The sequence below is a fragment of the Centruroides sculpturatus genome, unplaced genomic scaffold (genome assembly GCF_000671375.1).
Source record: "Centruroides sculpturatus isolate CEXI.00-Female unplaced genomic scaffold, Cexi_2.0 scaffold813, whole genome shotgun sequence".
NCBI lineage: Eukaryota > Metazoa > Arthropoda > Arachnida > Scorpiones > Buthidae > Centruroides > Centruroides sculpturatus.
The window spans coordinates 244155-264803 of record NW_019385070.1 but is presented as its reverse complement, the minus strand read 5'-3'; the positions used below and the strand labels follow the sequence as shown (position 1 = coordinate 264803).

At 33.2% G+C, this 20649-nt stretch overlaps 1 protein-coding gene across 1 annotated transcript in view; it reads left to right on the top strand.

The window, feature by feature from the left end:
* The window catches only part of LOC111634195, a 35602-nt gene extending 20556 nt beyond the window's left edge, over positions 1–15046 (top strand). Inside the window, exons 4-7 of the mRNA XM_023378910.1 lie at positions 3938–4035; positions 9159–9524; positions 9605–9861; positions 14737–15046. Coding sequence (XP_023234678.1) covers positions 3938–4035; positions 9159–9524; positions 9605–9861; positions 14737–14823 — 808 coding nt within the window. The 3' untranslated portion in view covers positions 14824–15046. The remainder of the gene's footprint in view (positions 1–3937; positions 4036–9158; positions 9525–9604; positions 9862–14736) is intronic.
* Positions 15047–20649: the final 5603 nt, after the last annotated feature.

Here is a 20649-nt window from a genome sequence, read left to right as displayed (position 1 = left end):
GTTTCTTCGGTATTGTTGTCCGTGTGAGTCCATGGAGACTGAGGGGTTAAGTATGATCTGGGTTCATTTAGAGGTTTTACAACCGTTGCCGGGGACCATTCTTTTCCTGTATGCACTAAAACTCGCGTTGACGGTCTCAACGGATTGAGGGGAACACTATCTCTGTCATAATACATTGACATCCTGTTCTGGTTCTGCTCCATTTGTTGTTGGATATCTTCTCTACGAAATTGGAATTGGTGATAATGGGATGATTTGCATGGAAGTGTTGACCTTAAGTTCCTTCCAATGCACAGCTGAGCTGGAGATGGTAACGAGTTCCTAGGAGTGTTTCTCCAGTTTTGCAAAGCCAAATACCGATCTTGACCTGCTTCTGTTGTCTTTTTAAGTATGTTTTTTATTGTTTGCACATGCCGTTCTATGTGGCCATTACTCTGGGGATATCGAGGACTAGATGTACAGTGCCTGCTATTCCATTTGTCACAGAAGCGATTAAAAGCTACTGACGAGAATGGGGATCATTATCAGTTATCAATATTTCTGGACTTCCAAATCGCGAAAAGGTTTCTTTGAACTTGGGAATAACTTTGGAAGCATCAGTCGATGGCATTTTATAAACTTCTGGATAGGCACTGTATCTATCCACACTGTATTAGCAAATATGGACTGTTGGTCAAATAGAAAATATCCGCTGTTGCTTCTTGCCATGGATATGTAGGAATTCTATGGGGTATCAGAGGTTCTTTTGTCTGGGCTGGTCGAAATCTTTGACATCGTCTACAAGATTTTACTACTTCTTCTATGTCACGATTTATTCCTGGCCAGTATACCTTATTCCTCGTTCTACTGAGTGAAGCGTTGATTTCCAGATGTGCAGCATGAATTTGATGTAGAACTCTGGTTCTTTGTTTCTCTGGAATTATTATGGCAGGTCCTTTACATATAATATCCTTTCATAGGTATAGGTCTCTTTTAAAATCGTAGTAGGCTTTGATGTTTGATGGGATAGACTTTTTATGTACCCGCCATTCTTCTGATATGTATTTCTTTAGAGTCTGCAGACTTTGATCTTGTCTTGTGTTTTCAGCTAATTCTATGAGTTTGGTGTCTGTAATTTTCATACCAACTGTTCTTATTAATACTTGTTTGTCTAGGTCTGGTGTTGAAAAATTGGGTGTAGAATGCCTTATGTAACTTGAGAGAACATCTGCAATGAGATTATCTCTTCCCGGCTTGTAGTATAACTTGAAGTCGTAAGCCAATAACTTTAGCATTAATCTCTGCAGTCTAGGAGACAATGCACTTAATGGTTTTTTAATTAGCGTGATTAAAGGTTGGTGGTCGGTATATGCTACAAACGATCTTCCAAGTAGCAGGTGATCAATTTTTTTTATATCCATAATATAAGGCGAGTAGTTCCTTTTCGATTTGGAAATAGTTTTATTGTGTGTCATTCAAAGATGATGATGAAAAAGCTAAGGGTTTTCCTTCCTGTGTAATTGCTGCTTCTAGAGCATGTTGACTGGCATCTGTATGTAGGATTATAATTTTGTTTGTATCATATTGTGCTAACGTTTGAGGCTGCGTTAGAATTTTCTTTATATAATTAAAAATCCTTCTTGCCTCTTCTGTCCATGTCCATTCAATATTTTTTTTGAATAGCTGCCTAAGATTGTGTGTGAGATTTGATAAATTAGGTATAAATTTGCCTAAATAATTCACTAATCCCAAGAATCTTTGTTGTGCTTTTTGGTTTTCTGGTTCTTTTAATTGTTGAATGGCAATAAGTTTTGATTCTTCTGGTTTTATACCGTCTGGCCCTATTATGTGCCCTACAAAGGTGACTTGCCTTTGTGCCAGTTGTATCTTGCTTTTTTCAAATTTAAGGCCATGAGTTTCTTCTCTTTGTAAGACTTTTATCAGTTTTTGATTATGCTCTCTTAATGTGTCGCCGTAGATTAGAACATCGTCCATATATGTGTAAATGCCTTCAATATCTGAAAATATTGTGTCGATGGCTCTTTGAAAATGCTCTGATGCTGTTGTGATTCCAAACGGCAATCTTGTAAATTTATATTTTCCGAAAGGTGTATTCATTATTAACAGTTTTTGCGATTGTTCTTCTACCGGTAGCTGAAAGAAGGCTGATTTAGCATCCATAACTGTATAATATCTAGCTTTTGGAATGCTTGATAACAGTTCTGTTGGCGATGGTATCTGATAATTATCTCTAATAATGTATTTATTTAACTCACGCGGATCCATACACAGGCGTAATTTTCCTTGTTTCTTTTTAACAATGACCATTGGGTGGAGCCAACTAGAAGTTTCTTCTGTCTTTTTTAAGATTCCTTTTCTAACCAGATCCTCTAATTCTTGTTTAACTTCTGTTTTTTAAAGCTTCTGGGATCCTTCTAGGAGGGACAAGTTTTGGAATTGCATTTTGATTTAATTTGATTATAACCTTACGCTTGAGTTTTCCACTTCCCTCAAATACACTGGAATAGGATTCCAAAATATTTTCTGGGTTAAGTTCAGGTGTAATAGAATTTATCCTTTTAATAAAGCTTAGTTTTTTGCATGCATCTCCGCTCAATAGAGGTAGTCTATTTCCTGAAGACAAGGAATTTCGTGATTTCGTGGCTTCCAGACTTGAGTCGGAGGTGACATTCACCGACGATAGGAATTCTCTCGCGTGTGAATGTATAGGCTTTGACCTTAGTCTGTTTTATCTTTGAAGAATTGGTCCACTGCTTCAAATATGTCCAAGAAATAACATTAGTGTCCGCTCCAGTATCTAATTTTATTTTAGTGGGATTCCCATTTATTTCAATGACTTCTTCCCAGTGTTCATGCGTGACTTCATTCAGCACAACGATTCTATCCAATAAATAATCTTCCTCATCTGAGATGACGGTAGAATTAGGATTATCAATTTCGTTTATTTTCTTCGCCTTACATGCTGAAGAAAAATGGTTTTTTTTTTGAATTTATAACAAAATTTGCCAAAAGCTGGACAGTTTCCATACATACATAGTTATAGTTAGGAATTTGTGACATTTTTTATTCTTGCTATTTTTATTCGTCATCACGTATTCGATTTCTTCGATTTATCTTTTTGTCTTGGAAACTGACTTTTCACCTTGTTCACTGTTATTTCTGTTGCCCTGATTTTAGATAATTGGTGCTTAGATAGTTTGGACGCTCTTGCCATGTCTATTGCTTTGGCCAATGTTAATGTCGGATCTTGCAGCATTTTTTGTCTGATACTATCATCTTGTGTGCCTAAGACAATTCTGTCTCTTATGAGAGATTCTGTTAGGGTGTCAAAATCACATCCTTGAGCTTTTGTATGTAGCTATGTTACAAATTCGTCTGCAGTTTGTCCTGGCTTCTGTACAAGCGAGAAAAATACATATCTACTATAGATAGTGTTCTTATACGGCTGGAAATGGTCCGTAAATTTAGCTAAGATTTTATCCACTGTCGGATTCGTGGCATTTTCCTCTAAATGGAAATTATTGTATATTTCTAAGCCTTTCTCTTCGATAATATGGAGCAGGATAGCTCTCTGCTGTGGAATACGTTTTGCAGTGTCGGCTGTGGAGGTAAATCTATAGCAACAGCTATAGATTTACCTCCACAGCCGACTCCACAGCCCTGGTAGCTATTAATATATTAATAGAGTTAAAAGATATAAAATTTAAAAGAACAAAATTGTCGACAAAGAAATACATTAAAATTCAAACATGATTTTTCACTAAATTTTTTGAATTGATTTACAATTACTGTATTATCAGAAAATCGAAAATTGAAATCGACGTTTTACTTAGTTTCATTTTCAGTTTATATCAAACTTTTTAAATTAGGCTTTAAGTTTAATGAATTTCTTAACATTAGAAATAAAGAATTTCAGTTTCTTTTTTTATTTAAATAGGACTTTGACAGAAGGAGAAGAAATATATGAAAAAGGAGTTTCGTGTAGTAACTGTCCAGATGGAATGGGATGTGATACTGTTTATAAACGTTTATGTGGTAAGTAGCAGATGGTACTATAATTTGCTAATGACTTTTGTGGACAGAGCCAGCAGAAAAATAGTTGTCTGGACTAATTAACAGTTTTTGGTCCTTTCGTAACCGTATAATGCTATAATTATTAATTATTATAAATAATTTTATTATTGTTAAATTTACAAGACCGGATCTAAGTTTAGTTTATCAAAACATTCTGAATCAAAAGATTTTTCTGATCTTCCTCTGATTTTAAAAAATTTTAGTAGAAATTTTCCGATAATTTGCAGTGACTTTAGTTATATTAATAACGTACTAGATTTGAATGATTATTTTTTTATTTATAAACAAACTAGCTTGTTATATCCGGCTTAGCCCAGGTTTGTATCCATCATGGTAATTTTTACACCCGGCGTTATTAATCGTAAATTTCAAAAATGTATGAACTTCAGCATGGCTCTAAACTACATGAGAAGTATGTCCTGGCAAATAGCAAGTTTACAGAAAAATTATTAGAATTACTTTGATTCATTTGGTTACGGGTGGGGAATCTGCTAGTTTTCGGTGGTTTTATCCACTTTGCCACTGATAGGTACTTATTAGAATTAAGACAGTACCATTCAGAAATGAAAAAACCCGAGTTGTTAGATGTGACAAATTAGATACTTATATAGTTTTTACAACTTAATACAAGACTCTTTATTGATTTTATCGATTGAAGAATTTTCTTGAGTTCATTGATGAAGGGTACCTTGTAGGCGCAATGCTTATTACTAGCAAACATGTCAGTTTCTTTCCTTATAACGAGCGTTGCGTCTATAAGTTAGAGAAATCGGTTTTATTCAACAGTTATAACTTGTAACTTACTCAATCACCCTTTGTAGCTTGCGAATTTATGCAATATTTATGCCAGTATTGGTTGCGTTTAGCAGACTGAACAGTTCCGGAGCTGTTGAATATTTTTCTGCTGAACGACCTATACAGTAGCGCTGTTTTGGAACATGTTTGGTGTTTTGGCATAACATTTAGTAGTGGGTTTTATGCTACTTTCGGGTAGCTATTGTGAAGGCCCGAAAACACTCTGAAACAACGCGAAATTATAAAGAAATTTTATAAAATGATTACGTATGATTGTTGATATAAACACGTGGAAATTTTGTGTCCATATAAGGAAATGTTCGATGTAACGAGGGGAAAAAAGACTGCTGCTACCACGACTGCCCCTCCTTCCACGACTGTTTCTGCTTCTACTGCTGTTTCTAGTACTCTTAGTAATATTAATGCTGATAATCTTAATACTATTATCACTACCATTACCAGTACAATTACTACACTCCAAACCACTTTTATAAATAATGAAATTTAATTTTTCCATTGGGACGAAGAAACAATGCGAATTTGAAATGCAATGTTATAAAAATTGTTTTGTTTATTCCCATTTTTTCTCGTAAACGTATAAAGAAATAAACTGTTGAATAACAGCATCAAAACGAAACCATAACTAAGGATTAAAATTAATGTTGCCAGTTGAACTATACATTAACAGCGATGTTGAGGCCGAAGTTATAAACGCTAAAACGTGTACGTTGGACGTTCACGCCGCTTTCCTGTAAGCCTAGAACAGGCCTGGCCAACCCGCGGCCCGTCACATTAAATTGTGTGGCCCGCTAAGTGATATTATATATCTATTAAAACTTTCGTTTTCTGTTTTGTGTATACCAAAACAATTAAATAAATGAAAATTTGCTTGTGTCATTGTTATAATGCGCAACTGCAAGTACGAACTCTTGGTATAACAATGAAATAGTAATTCAAACACAAATTATTATTGTATTTATTTTCAGGCACTTGGCAATTTTTATCATCAAATTTTATTTAGTTGATACGTGTTGATATTATTTACATACGTTTCGGGCATTTATTGCTCCTCCTCAGCCAACTTTTTAATTTGCAGGTTATCAAGATATTAAAACCACAAATTTCCATCGCCTATGTTTACTTGTTGTTATGGAATTACAAAAACTTCTTGGCCCTTAACACTCTTTATTTTAAGAAACATACGGTTTTGTATTATCTAATTATCTGTTTTTCGCTGTTATAAAATTTAAACAATTACAAATTTTTCTTATACATTTACAATTAATTTTACAACAATACTAAAATTGACATATTTGTCTTTCATCAAAATCATGCAATTCCCTCTGTTTACAAACTCATTGGGATGACCTCTCTTCCCCCTTTTTTCGTTTTCCCAGTTAAGCGTACCGTTGGTTACGCTTAACTGGGGTCATTTCTGGTCATTTCTACCCTCAAAATTAAATTAATTTTGAATGTAGAAATGAGTTTTTATTTAAAAAGAAATTGTAAACGTTAATAATGAATAAAATCTTTATTAAATCCGATCCCATTCGAGATATCACATATATCTCCACGAATTTTTTCCCCTTTTTAAAATTTTTTGGTTCAGGAAGTTTCAAAACCTGTAGATTTGCAAAAAACGGAGGGCAAAATTTGACACGATTCCAATTCTTTTTCTTGTTATGTATATATAATAGCCAAGAAAGTAAAAGGGAAATTAATAATTTGCTCTAAAGATATTTATTTAATGTTACATAAAATAATAAGCAAATGTAATTATTTAAATAGATTAATTTGTAATGTTAAAACTTTTAAATTATTGTATCAAAATTAATGTACAATGAGATGAAATTGTTTATTGTAAAATTGAATAATATGCAGAAAAGAGCTGTTCAGTTTTCTCATAATTTTGTATAGCTCAACGAGCAATTATTTATTGTGACATCGTCACAATGCTGGGCTGCAATTTTTGTCCCTGTACATCATACTTTTCCTTTGACAATAGAGTCGTGCTGGTCATCTATCTAAAATCTTTCAGGGAAAAGTTTTGAATTGAAATAACATGACTTCCGGTTTTCATTGGAAATTCATATATAGTTAATTGGGATCTCCTGCCCAAAGGTTTCCATACTTGGTCTCATCTTTCATCTATATACAGTAGAGCGTCGATTTTCCGAAAGTCAATCATCCGAAACGTCAATCATCCGAAAGAATTCTAGTCGGCAAATTTAAATTTTCGCCAGTGCTGTGGCGCTTCAATCTTTGGCTGTGTCTTGGGCTACTCAAATATTTTACGTTTTTGATACTAAATTAACATCTGAAGTATAATTTTTTATTATTTTTATATTTTTCAATATATTTATTTTGTTTGTACAAAATAAAAAAATAATTTTTAACGATACAATAGTCTTTGTTAGGCTTAACATCGACGAAAATTCAACGCAAAGCGACACGCAACTGAGAAGAATTTCGACATCGGATACGTTAAACTATTTTTTCGTACGTAAATCAGTTATCCGAAATATCAGTTATCCGGACAACCCCAGTCCCCAATTGATTCGGAAAATCGACGCTCTACTGTAATTCCGTTCTCAAGATTGAGGAAAAAACAGAGGGATAGATGACATTGGGAATTTATAGTCTAACAATTTTTTCAAATTTCAGCCCAGTAAAGATCGTACAATAAATAGTCTTTTCTGATCTCTTCTTCTATTCATTTGTCTTCGATTATGAATTATACAGATGTACATAGGTGTTTCAAATGAAAACCTTAAAAGTGCAATAAAATTCCGAAAAAGTAGTACGATTGATTTGGTAAGTGGCAGAAGTATTCCTTGAGGTTCACAAAATGACAGACAGGTTGCAGAATGATGCTACAACACAGAGGACGCAGCACTATTAGTAGCAAGATGGCTGTTCCACTATCAGCATACACCACTGTAGAGCAGCGATCTCTGATTCGTTTTTTGAGTAGCGAAGGTGTCAAACCTATTGAAATCAATTGTAGAATGACAGCACAGTATGGTGATTCCTGTTTGTCCCTGCTGCAAGTGTATGAGTGGTGAAGAAAGTTTCGAAGGATGCTTCATTACCAGGGCAGGCTCATTGCGTAGTGATGGACAAAAACATTGCGTTAGTGGAAGAGCTTGTAAAGCAAGAGCAATACAGGCGTATACGTATGAACGAAATAGCCACAATTTTGGAGATTAGTTTGGGTTCAGCGCAGAATGATTGTCCTTAATGTGCTGCAATTCAATAAAGTGTCTGCAAGATGGGTTCAACATCAGTTAATTGCTGAATTGAAAGACTGTCACGTCAATGTCTGCGAAGAACTTTTGCATCGTTTCCATGTCGAAGGTGATGCATTTCTGCACAAAATTGTTGCAGGTGATGAGACCTGGGTTCACTATCATCAATCAGAAACGAAACGATAAGCAAGGAATGGCGCCATAGCACATCGCCAAAACCGAAAAAATTCCGCACTTAACCATCAGCGGGAAAAGTCATACTCACTCTGAGCACAGGGATGCAAAGGAAGTAATTCTGGAACATTACATGGATAAGGGAGTGAAAGTAACCAGTACTTCTTATGCAAATCTACTGAAAAATCAACTTTGCCAAGCAATCAGGACTAAGCGATGAGGGCTTCTGACTTCAGATGTATTGTTACAGCATGACTACGCCCAACTGTATATAGCCCGTTTGACAGTTCAGACTATCCAGGATCTCATATTTGAATGTCTCATACACCCACCTAATTCACCAGACCTTGCTCAAAGTGACTTTCATGTGCTTAGACCGCTTAAAGAAGTGATGGGAGGCAAGCATTTCAGAAGTGATAAAGAAGTGAAAACGGTGGCTACTGTCACGACCGAAACATTTCTTTAAACGTGGTATCCATGCACTTCTGAAGCAGTGGAATACGTGCATTCAACGTCATGGAGACTAACAAGTAAGTCGAAAAATGATATGTATGAGTTTTTCTTAATCGTCACTATACAAAATGTATAGCAATTTTAAGATTTTCATTTGATACACCCTCGTAATTAAGTTAACTGTAAGAATCAATTTAATATTTAAACGAAAATAATTTTATAAATTAATTCAATGTATAAAAAAAGATCTGTTTGAATATTGAGAAGAAATAGGTTTGATTTTACTGAAGCATGAAACTTAGTTGAAATCAAATATGTTTCATACTAAACGGAAGTTTATTACAGATATAAATTAAATCATGTTCATATTTGTAATAAATAAATAGTTTATAATTTATTCATGATTTTTTATAGCACCCATAAAAACTAGTACTACTAGTACAATTGCTGCTCCTATTACTGTTCCTGCTTCTACAACTGCTGCTTCAACCACAACTGCTGCCGCACCCACCACGACTGCTGCTGCTCCCACCATAACTGCCCCTCCTTCCACGACTGTCCCTGCTTCTTCTGTTGTTTCTAGTACTCTTACTAATATTAATGCTGATAATCTTACTTCTACTACTATCACTACCATTACCAGTACAATTACTACACTCCAAACCACTTTTATAAACAATGAAATTTTATGGGAATGTGACTTTTCCATTGGGACAAAGAAACAATGCGAATTTGAAATGCAATGTTATAAAAATTGGAAGACAATTTGTGGGTTTGGAGGTATTTTATATTTATTATTAGATTTTTTATTAATTGTATCAAAACAATCTTAGTTTCTCTTTTTTTTCTCTGCATTTTAGATTGCTATCAAGAAATTATAATACATAAGCCAAAGTCTTCCCTACTGTTTATAATACCTATTTCAATAGAGGACCAAGCTTGTCTAATATTTGATTACAAAAAAGAATATTTGTCTATAGCTCAAGATAAAAGTAGATTAATTGCAGTAGCTGTTTGGAACGAAGGCGAAAATTACGCAGCAGTAATTATAGATGATGATGCTGATATTTGGACGATGGTCAGTCTTCTTATTCCTGTGAGAAATCAAGAAATTCAGGTGAATATTAATATTACTTTTTCTGCATAATTTTTTCCCATCAAATTAAATTTTTTATCAGTTTTTAATTAGCTTTTCAAACTATTTATTGATCTTAATAACGTTTTCTTAATAAATCCAGCAACGAGTTGCTTAACTTTCCTGGCAACATTTAAAATTGCATGTGGAGCTACTTGTTATATTTTGTTTAAAACTTTTTATATTTTTAATTATTATAAAATATAAAAAAGCTTAATTTTGAAGTTATGGATGGGTTTTATAAAAAGTTGTAGATGCTAATAACAAGTAAAATCGTCACGAGGAGGTCCGAGCCCACTCGAGATATGACACACTATCACTTTTATCTCTCCACTTCCTCGACCTTTAACTGCAAAATTTAATAAAATCAATCTCCTTGGTACACAAACATTTCTGCAAAATTTCAGAAATTTTTCGACAAAAAGCACAGGAACTATTTAGCTTCAAAATGGGTGAACAAAATCGTGACTGGCAAACACACACTCTCGCATCCCCATGCACAGAAAAACCTCACGAATTTTGTTTCTATTTCTTTTTTCCTCTTTTCAAAAATTTTATAGATTTTTATTTCTTGGACTGATCTTCATACTTTATATAAAACAGAGCTGGAAAAATAAAAATGAAACAATTATTAAATAAATAAATTTCTGATATAATTCAATATTCATAAATCAAATATTTACATTTTATATAGAACTAGAATAATTCAATATTATTTAAAAAAAAAAAAATAATAATAATCTCCATCTGACGAAAATTTACAGATAGAATAATATAGTTATATATTCCAAAAGTGTTTTTGTGTTTCTACATTACATTAGGTACTTCCATATATGCATATGTGCATAATCAGATAATTGGGCTCTTTGAACTTCTGTGGGCACAGAAAAGCCCCAAAATTTACTCTTTTATATTATAAAAAAGAGTCAATTTTGCACTAACAGAAATTAAATTTTATTTTGATAAATAGTAATAAATCTATTTTTTTCTTTTGGAAATTTTTTTGTGAATTTTTACAAACTGTAAATTATGTTTTCCTGTTTTATTGATTTCATTTATGTACTGTACTTTATAGCTTCTGATGAAAGAAGTCCCACATTTATAACTGAAATAGCCTCAATTTACCTCTCGAGACCTCTCTGTTATCAAATTATAGAATTAATTCTTTTATGCCTCAGTCTACTGAAAAATTTCTTGTAAATTAAAGTTCCTTTCTAGATTTTTTTGATATTTCTAAATAAAAAATTTGCTTTATTTATTTTTATACCTTTGAATCATTTTATAGAATTATTAGCAGACCCCGTCACGCGTTGTGGTGGCTCAAAATGTATCTATTATAAATTAATAACACTTCCCCGTGGGGGGGAATTTTTCGAAAAATTTGTTGTTAGTGTACATTCTGTTGATGTACCCTATTAAAACGCAATCAAAAACGCAAAAACCCGCATCTAAAATAGTATAAATAGAAGCAGAGTTCTTTACCGTAAGCCTTAATCCTAACCATCTTCCTTTCAGTGGGGTTGAATTTCGACATGTATATTATATAAAAACACGTGCGTATTTCGAATGCAGCGGTGTGTCAAAATTTCAAAGGAATCGGTAGGAACAAACGAACATTACATTTTTATTTATATAAATAGATAGAAGATGATCTGCTTTAGTTCATTTTTACAGAAAAGCGTAATGCCTTACAGAAAAGCAAACTTAGGGCGTCGTACTCGTAGCGCCATCTGTTGGACATAAAAGCCTTAACCTAGATTATATCTTTTAATTTATATGAATGTTTAACGGAATAATATACAGCCTATGTCCACCGTGAGGTTTCATTCTAAATATTGGTGAAAGAATTTTTGAAATCGGATGAGTAGTTTCGGAGATTACCTGCTGCATACAAACTTACATATATACAAACATTACCTCTTTATAATATTAGTATAGACAACAACAATGTAGAACTTAGTCTTTAACAACAGGCCCACCAGTGGTCAAGCTGTTCCTTTCCCTGAACAATGGGAGTTTGGTCGTTGGTTCGTGCTTTGCCAAGACGGGCTGGCTACGTGGAGTTTTCCGCGTTTTTTTCACGTTTGTAACGCCTGAATAGGGGTCAGTTACCCTTAAAAAGATCTCACAGAGGGCATTCCCTAGACAGATCGCTCAAGTGTTGCGTTGCCATAACTTAATAAACAAACAAACTTTAACAACAATAAATTAATGTGGTGTAATCTATGGATGGCGAACTTATGGCACACGTGCCTAAAGTAGCAGGTTGGGAGAAATCATAACGTACGCAGGTAACGTACATATCATACGATTTCGGTTTATCACCCGATCATTCTTTTTTCAATCAGCTTCTTTACATTTATTCTAATTAAAGAATATTCGTTTCATCTCTTTAAATATTGTTATTTGAAGTAAAAAAACTTCTGTACGCATAAAGATTTTTAAAGATAATTATGCTCATTTATATGAGGCATGAGAACTCTAAAACGTTTGTCATCCCTGGTCTAGTCACATGCACTAATTATTATGATTGACACTTAAAATTCTGAGTTATTCTTGTTATAGATTCTATCCTTTGTAGATAGCTTCTTTTTAATGTTTTATCTAAACCAGGCGTGTCCAACCTTTTTGTTTCTCTGGGCCGCGTTGAAAAAAGTCAAGGAGTTTTGGGCCACAAGTATATATAATATATACTTTTGGCCCAAAACTTCAATACACAAGTATATTTAAGGGTTAACATGTCTAGATTATAATAATTAGTATTAAAACTTCATCATGAAAAAGGATATTTTAAAAAATTACTTCTACAGACACTTTCATTTTTACTTAGAAATAGATAAATTCATTTGTTATAAAAGAGACAAAATTTATTTATTTAAAATATTTTAAAACACAAATGTTTGTTTTATTTGGGTCTCTAATTATTAAATTAAAAAACGACGAAACACCATTTTAAAGTGCATTTTTATTCAACTAATACAATATATTTATAAATAATACGTAGCCCAAAAAGTAGCCAAAGTGCCAAATGATATTTTTTACTTTATGTACTGTACACTCACTCAGCATTTGTATGTAAATCAAAACACAACACCTTAATTTGCTGAGAAAAATTTAATAAAAAGCAAACGTTTTCAGCCAAATCTGTTGGCCAGGCTAAGAATATTCTAATATAAATTAAATAGAACAAAAATTTAAATACAAATAAAATAAAATAACGAATGAAATATATATATAAATGTATAAAGAAAAATAAAATAAAATAAAAATTATTATTATAAATAACAAAATATGTATATGAAAAAATAAGCATAGGTTAATTAAATATTAAAACGTTATATAGAAATTCAATGAAATGCAAGATATGCAAAAAAATACTAAAATCAAGGCATTAAATTAAGAGCTGTCTAATCGTTTAGTTAAGTATTTCCAGGCCGAAGACAACCCTTCAGAATCTCTAGAATTAATGCATACATCATGCAATCTGCTCTTATATATTTCAATTTTTTCGGTGCAAATTGCCTATGTCGGTGAATGTACTGGTTTAATAATACTTGCTTCGTTCCATTTGACGATTGAGCCTTCAACTTGCGCCAATTGCGATAGTATTGTGGCATTAGATTCCTTGCTGATATTGTATTTATGTTCTTTTAATCTGACTCCTAAACTTTTATTAGTGACACCAATATAATTTTTATTAATGTCTAGTTCACGATTTTCATATGGAATCTTGTATACTTCTGCTCTTTTTTCTTTATCTATGCTGTCTTTGTCATTCCTTAATAATTTGTACAGGTTAGGAGCTCTCTTGAAAATTAACTTGGACTTTTTGCGGGCTGAGAATTCCTTCATGATGGCTTTTCTCTTTCTATCATAAGTGAACTTTGTGATTTTGCCGAAATCGCAGTTTTGAGCTTTAGTTTTGTTTATTTTGTATTTTCTAATCAATGTTGTTATCATATCTTCTCTGTACCCTAGAGATCTGGCAATATGTAATACAGTATTCTATTAATTTCTTTTTGCCTATCCAACACACTACTGCAATAGAGAAAGGCCCTTTGGATAAGGGCACGGAAGGCAGCCATTTTGTATTGGTAAGGATCATTAGAGTGGGACGGAATGTACAGAGGGCTATGCGTCAGTTTTACGTACACATTAGTGGCCAAATTTCCTTCTTTAAATTCAATGTCAACATCTAAAAAATGTATCCGTAAGGCACATTTTTGTTCAATCTTCAGCATGAGACCATCATCATTGTTGTTGATCATGTTAATAAACTCATCAATTTTTTGGTCATTCTTCCAAATTACCAAGACATCATCAACGTATCTTTTAAAATACACAATGTCATTTAAGAAAACAGAAGAGCACTTTTTTCCAATTTTCTCAATACAAGCTCACACAAAAGGCCTGACATGGGCCTTCCCATAGGTACTCCTCTTTTTTGTCTGTACTGATGGTCATTAAAGGCGAAAAAAGATTTATAACAAATAAGGTTAGCTAGTTCTATCAAATCATTATTGTAATATGCCAAATTTGGGCTCTTGATGTGCATGAAATCTAAAAGTGCTACCCTGCATGATTCAATTTTTATAGATGGGTATAAACTTTCATAGTCCATCACAGTTCCAATTTCATCGTACATTAAAATTAGATCCTGTGTTTCATTAACCACATCCCTTGGATAATGTGTCACATGTACTGTACACTAACAACATAACCCAGACTTCTTAGTGTTCTCTATACAGAAAGAGATCCATGTCTCTATCCGAAACTGCTTATACAAAAAAAAAATAATAATACATGTTTATATTTAATTTTATAATTTTTTATATTAAATTTGACTTTTCTTTTTAGATTGGATTTATTGTTTGTAAACCAAACAATTCTGAAGGACAAAAGATCTCCATTAGAAATGTGCACGTTCTAAATGGATCCTGCTAAAGTAATCGGAAAAGGAATGTTTTCCAAAAAATATTTTACGACAATATTTTTAATTGGAAATCGCTCCATCTATATTTATAGTAAAAATTGTCATCGAAGTTTGTTCGCGTTAAATGATTCTTTAGCACTGAAAAGTCAATCTTATTGATTATAACAATCAGTTTAAATTATAAACAATATTCCATTTGTAATTGTACTATTTAAGAGCAGCAATTAAATAAACGACTAGAAAACGAATAAGTAATAAATAAATTACCTATTCATTTTAAACAAAAAAATATCTACTTTGTTTTATTTTTGTGTTATATATTTGACAGAAATAAAATAAAATAACGAATGGGTAGACATAATGTTATTTGAAAATCGAATAGATATTCGTAATCAAATATCTACAGATTTGACCTATTTGTTATTTTTATTAATATAACATAAAAATTTCTATAAAACAATGTTTATTTCTCAGCGTCTAATTATGAGTAAGTTTAGACGAAATTTAGATGTAAAGTTTAAAGCTATTATTTACAGAATTATCGTTTTATTTATTGTAAGCTCTTTCACCTAGCTCTGTAGTATATGCAGTTTCACAGGCCAACAGCAGGGGAGAGGAGGGAAAGAGTACGCATTATGTTGATTTTTGTATTAATCAGGTGTTTATTGTTTAATCAGAATACATTTTTATCTGGATATATATCATTTATACATCTTTCCGCTTGGCTATGTTAGAAAAAACAAATATAGTTTTTAGCTTCGACCCCTTTGTCCCTTCAAATACTTTACTTTTACAATCCAGGTAACAAAACTGAGAATGCTTGTGGCCCGAGTCTGTAAAGTTACTTCTGGAAACACAAAAAAATGTTTACTAAGATATCAATACCCTGGCGAATCACAGACCAAAAAAGTTGGATCGGACACACTTTGCCATCAAGAGTAAAATATGTGCACGGGAAATTCTTCAGTCAGTGTTGCAAAATTTGAGAAACACGAAATGCATGCTCTTTAACCTCCTCTCTCCTACATATTATATAGGAGAGAGGAGGTTAAATTTAATAAAATGGATTACAGTCGACCCCCCTATAACACGGTAGATATGTTCCTGTTTTTATGAATCCAGCTTTTAGGAGTCCAGCCAATCACAGTCCGGCACGTTTGCAGTTTACGGACTACAGCTGTTTGAAAGGTTTCTTCCATAAAATTAATCGATTCTAGACTAATCCGACTCAACATTTCCAAAATACGTATAATTTTTTGGGAATAATCCATATAAACTATGCTATAAACAAAAAATTGTAGGATTACTTACCGAGTGTGCTCCGTTCGACTACGCCGTTGCTTAAGCTTGTTTTCGTCGTGGAGGTTGTCATCGAATGGCGCTCGCGTGCTTCCCGATAAATTATTTTTTTTGCGAAAAATTCGCTGAACTTTAGAGACATCATTAATTAATATAAATATAATTTTTATGGACGTTAAATAATAAATGGTTTTTGGTAGGTCCGCTGCTCGTTTAAACTCAACGATTTGTGCAATCCTGTCGCGACACGAGTCAGCGATGACGTTTTCCCGAATTATAGGAGTTTTTTTAGCATGTTTGTATGAATACTGTCGCAATTTTTTCGCCGTGATATAGGAATCCGAACTATAGGAACCCGTGTTATAGGGGGGTCGACTGTATTCTATAATTATAGAATAATCTATTTTCATGTCGATTATTTTAGACTGGATAATTAGTTTTAATAGAATAATGGTGGAGTGAGCAAATAATGAAATAGAATAATGGAATAATAATAATAATAGAATTAAAATTATAATTTTCATTATATTATTATTATTAAGAGTAAATAGGTCCCTATTTAGATTTTTAGACATGTGAAGTAAACCCAGAATACGGGCAGTCCATTGGCCAGGCGCGAAACCCTATCGTTCAGTGTTTTTATTCACCTAGGCTATTTCATATAATAATAATAATAATAATACTGTTCTTCTAAACATAGTTTTTAAATTATAATTTTGTTAAAGAATCTTACCTAGAAGTTTGTTCATAATAAAAACACGAGTATTTATGTAAAAATAGATAATGCCTTAAAAACACAATAAGTAGCATGTGCCTAACTCATCACTAAAATCTATTACCATCATTGACAAAAAAAAAATACACCAATGAGGCAGCATTGAAATCGAATGAAACTTCAGCACACAGACATGTGCTATATGCAACAGATTTGACCTATTTGTTATTTTTATTATTATAACATAAAAATTTCTATAAAACTATGTTAGAAAAAAATAAGTATAGTTTTTAGCTTCGACCCCTTTGTCCCTTCAAATATTTTACTTTTACAATCCAGGTAACAAAACTGAGAAAGCTTGTGGCCCGAGTCTGTAAAGTTACTTCTGGTAACACACAGATGTAACTTTCCCACAGATGTAACTGCCGCTCCGGATTCCTCCCACCCGTAGACGGCTGAAGCTGGTGTCTTATCTGATCCCACGAATGCTTGATGAGTGACAAATCTGGAGACTGCAAGCCAAAAAAGCTTGTAACCTGACGGAGATATCTCCCAGGCCGTATCTGTGTCAAGCGGAGTATTGTCTTTTTGGAAATGATTATTTGTAGCCTGTCATAAAAGTTAGCATATGCAATGGAGCGTTTCGAAATATGGCTCCTTAGGTCCACAACATGCAGGCGTCTCCCAAACTAATAGTTTCACTTTTGTACAGTACAGAATGATTCTATTTTATAATTTTAATTCTACAATAGTTGTATTTTTATAGATTTTTAAATATCCAAAAAAAAAACATTATTGAAAATCCATGACTAGTAAATTAATGAAACCTGGATAACTCGAACTAGGAAAACTCGAAGTCATTTTCTTACCCCGACCGTCCAACATGCTAAATCAAACAAAATTAACTCGAATTCGTCGAACTATTTAACTCGAATAGGGTTTTGAACAGTATTTTCATAAACATTCCGAAATTTTAATTTTCGATTAAATAAAATAAATAATGTTCATCTATAATAGAGGTCCCCAAAGTGGTCGATATCGACCCCAAGAAGTCGATAAGACTAAAGAGTTCTCCAGAGGTCGATTAATACCAAAGAGGATCAATTAAACTGTCTAGGAAAAAAATAGAATATTCCAATAAAAATTCGAAATACGGATATGATTAACATTACTGATTTCCCTAGTTATAACTTGAGTTTTGCCTTAGCCTACGCCACTTTAAGCATGTTTTCACGCATCTGGCAACTGTACTAGTATTGCAAACATGTTATGAACGCTGGTGGTTCACAGACATACGTTGCACTGTTACACTCTAGTAGAGTTGTCACTTCAAGTATTTTATATCTAAATGTAGATATTTTGTCCTTTACAGAGAAAATATCGTAATATATCAAAAATCATTAATATAGTACAGAAGCATTTGCAAGGAAAAAACGTTACAGTTATTCAAGCTCGAACAATCATAATGGCCTTTCAAGTAAAAATTGAGCTATTTAAGTCTTCACTGGCACGATCCGATTTTAAATATTTTTCAAACTTGCGAGTACTGAAAAAAATGAAAAAATTTCCGAACGTGATTTGGAGATATATATTAAACATTTTGATAAATTAAGGGAAGACTTTAAAGCGCGTTTCGAAGACTTGGAGAATATGCATGTTTCCGAATGGTTTGCTAATCCATTTGATGTAAAAATAGATAATGGGTGAACATGGTTTAGAAGATGAACTGATTGAAATATGTGTAGATCTTGAAGCTAAAGCGTTGTTTAAAAAATAAAAACCTTAGTGAATTTTGGAGCAATAAGAATATTGCCACTAAATATTCCAAGCTCAGAGCAGAAGCCGAACCTTTCTTACTTGCATTCCCAACTTCATACATGGTTAAAGCTGGTTTTAACCACGCGAACGCAATTTTGACAAAACAGAGGAACAGATTCAGCTACAAAACAGAGGAACAGATTAGTGGTATTTTGCGACTAACAGAGAGAACAAATTTGATAAAACAGAGGAACAGATTAGTGGTATTTTGCAACTAAAACTTACTAATTTTCAACCGAATATCAATAATCTTGCTGCTTCTCTTCAGACACATCCATCCCATTAATATCAAACTATTTTAATAAAAAGGTATGTTAACATATTTTTAAGGTATTCAGTAGTAGTCGCAAAATGACAGTAAGAGGTTTTTTTCATCCAATATAACTTGTTTTCAAAGATAATTGTGTTTTTTACGTATTATGACATGTACGGTTTAAATTAAGAACTATAGGCAAATTTCCGTCCATCCATAATTTTGCAATTATTTTTTAAGATTATAAATCAGTGGATAATATACTTTTCTGTTAATGTTATTGGGTGGATAAGAATGGAATCTATAAATTCTTTTGTTGGGTTGTTATGCGGATCTCCTTATCGCTTAACATCAAAAATGCAAAAATGATTTAATGTTTTTGTTAAATACTTAATCTGGGGGACGATAAGAAGGCAAATATTCTATAAAGGGGTCGACGGGATTGTTTAAATTATTATTTATTATTTTTTGGAAAGTTTTTTAATGTTGAGAAGGCGCTTTTTTACGCGCCTTTTTTTGGGTGATGTTCGTTGGGCGTGGTCGCCATCTTGGCTGTGGAACGGATTCGAGAGGAGTCCGGGCAGTATTATCGGAGTGTTTTGGCTTGTTGAAATTAATAAAGTTGTTTTAACAGTGCAATTATTGTGTGCGCTTGTATACAGTCCATTTTCGTCATAAACAGGGATAAAAAGTTTGGGGATCCCTAATCTATAAGCATGAACTAGTCAGAAACCTTATATAAAGTGTGGAAACCACATACGACTAAAAATAAACATCGTGCCTTGTGACAGCGTGCGGAGTGGAGGCTTCCAGTGTGTGTGAATACAAACGAACTGCCATTCGCATCTGAATTTTTCGAACTTTTTTTTATTTGATCGCTGATGAATTTCTCCAACTGTCTGATGTAATGAGGTCCTTCTCTCAAACATTTTGTAGATATCTATCCTTTCCAAATGTTTCAGCCCAGGCAGTTCTATCACACGGTGTGGTAGTCACCTACGAGAAAACTTTCTATTTCATCTAGCAGGAGATAGCCCGATATAGTAAGCACAGAATTCTAAGGAGTGAGATAATTGTAGGGATTTAGAAGAACCCTACAATTTTTTCACTGCTTAGAAATGAAAAAGACGGCATCGAGGGAAAATAGTGCCTCGGCCGAAACAACTTGAAAGGTTACATAGAAATGTACTGTACAAACCCTTCGGGAAAAGTCGGTAGCTCACTTCGAGGAGACAGACTCTATTTCGTCAGGCTGGAGAACGTATAAAAAGTTATAAGTGAAGGTTTCTTCTTCCAGTAGTGAGACTAGTAATATTTATTACGTCTTTTTTACTTACGTACAACTAGCAGAGACCGAGATTAAAACAGTTCTGTTTATTTCGCCTGTTTAACAATGCATTTCGGATTGGTAATTTTCTAATTTCTATTCGCGCTCACGGCTTCAGTGTCTCCAACATAACGAACAAAAGGTTAGTTCGTCTTAATATATTTTTGTTATGCACAATGATGGATATACAGGTAACCCCCGTATAACACGGCACTTCTATAGCACGGATTCGCTGGTTCAAGAATTGGTACCATCCCCCGTATAACACGGTACTTTTATAGCACGGATTCACTCTGACACGGTTCGAGAATTGGGTAAAACCCTCGTACAACAGGAAATGTAATAAATTTTTACATACTTAACTAATAATAGTTCACGAAAATTATTATTTTCGTGAACTATTAGTACTTAAGTATGTAAATTTT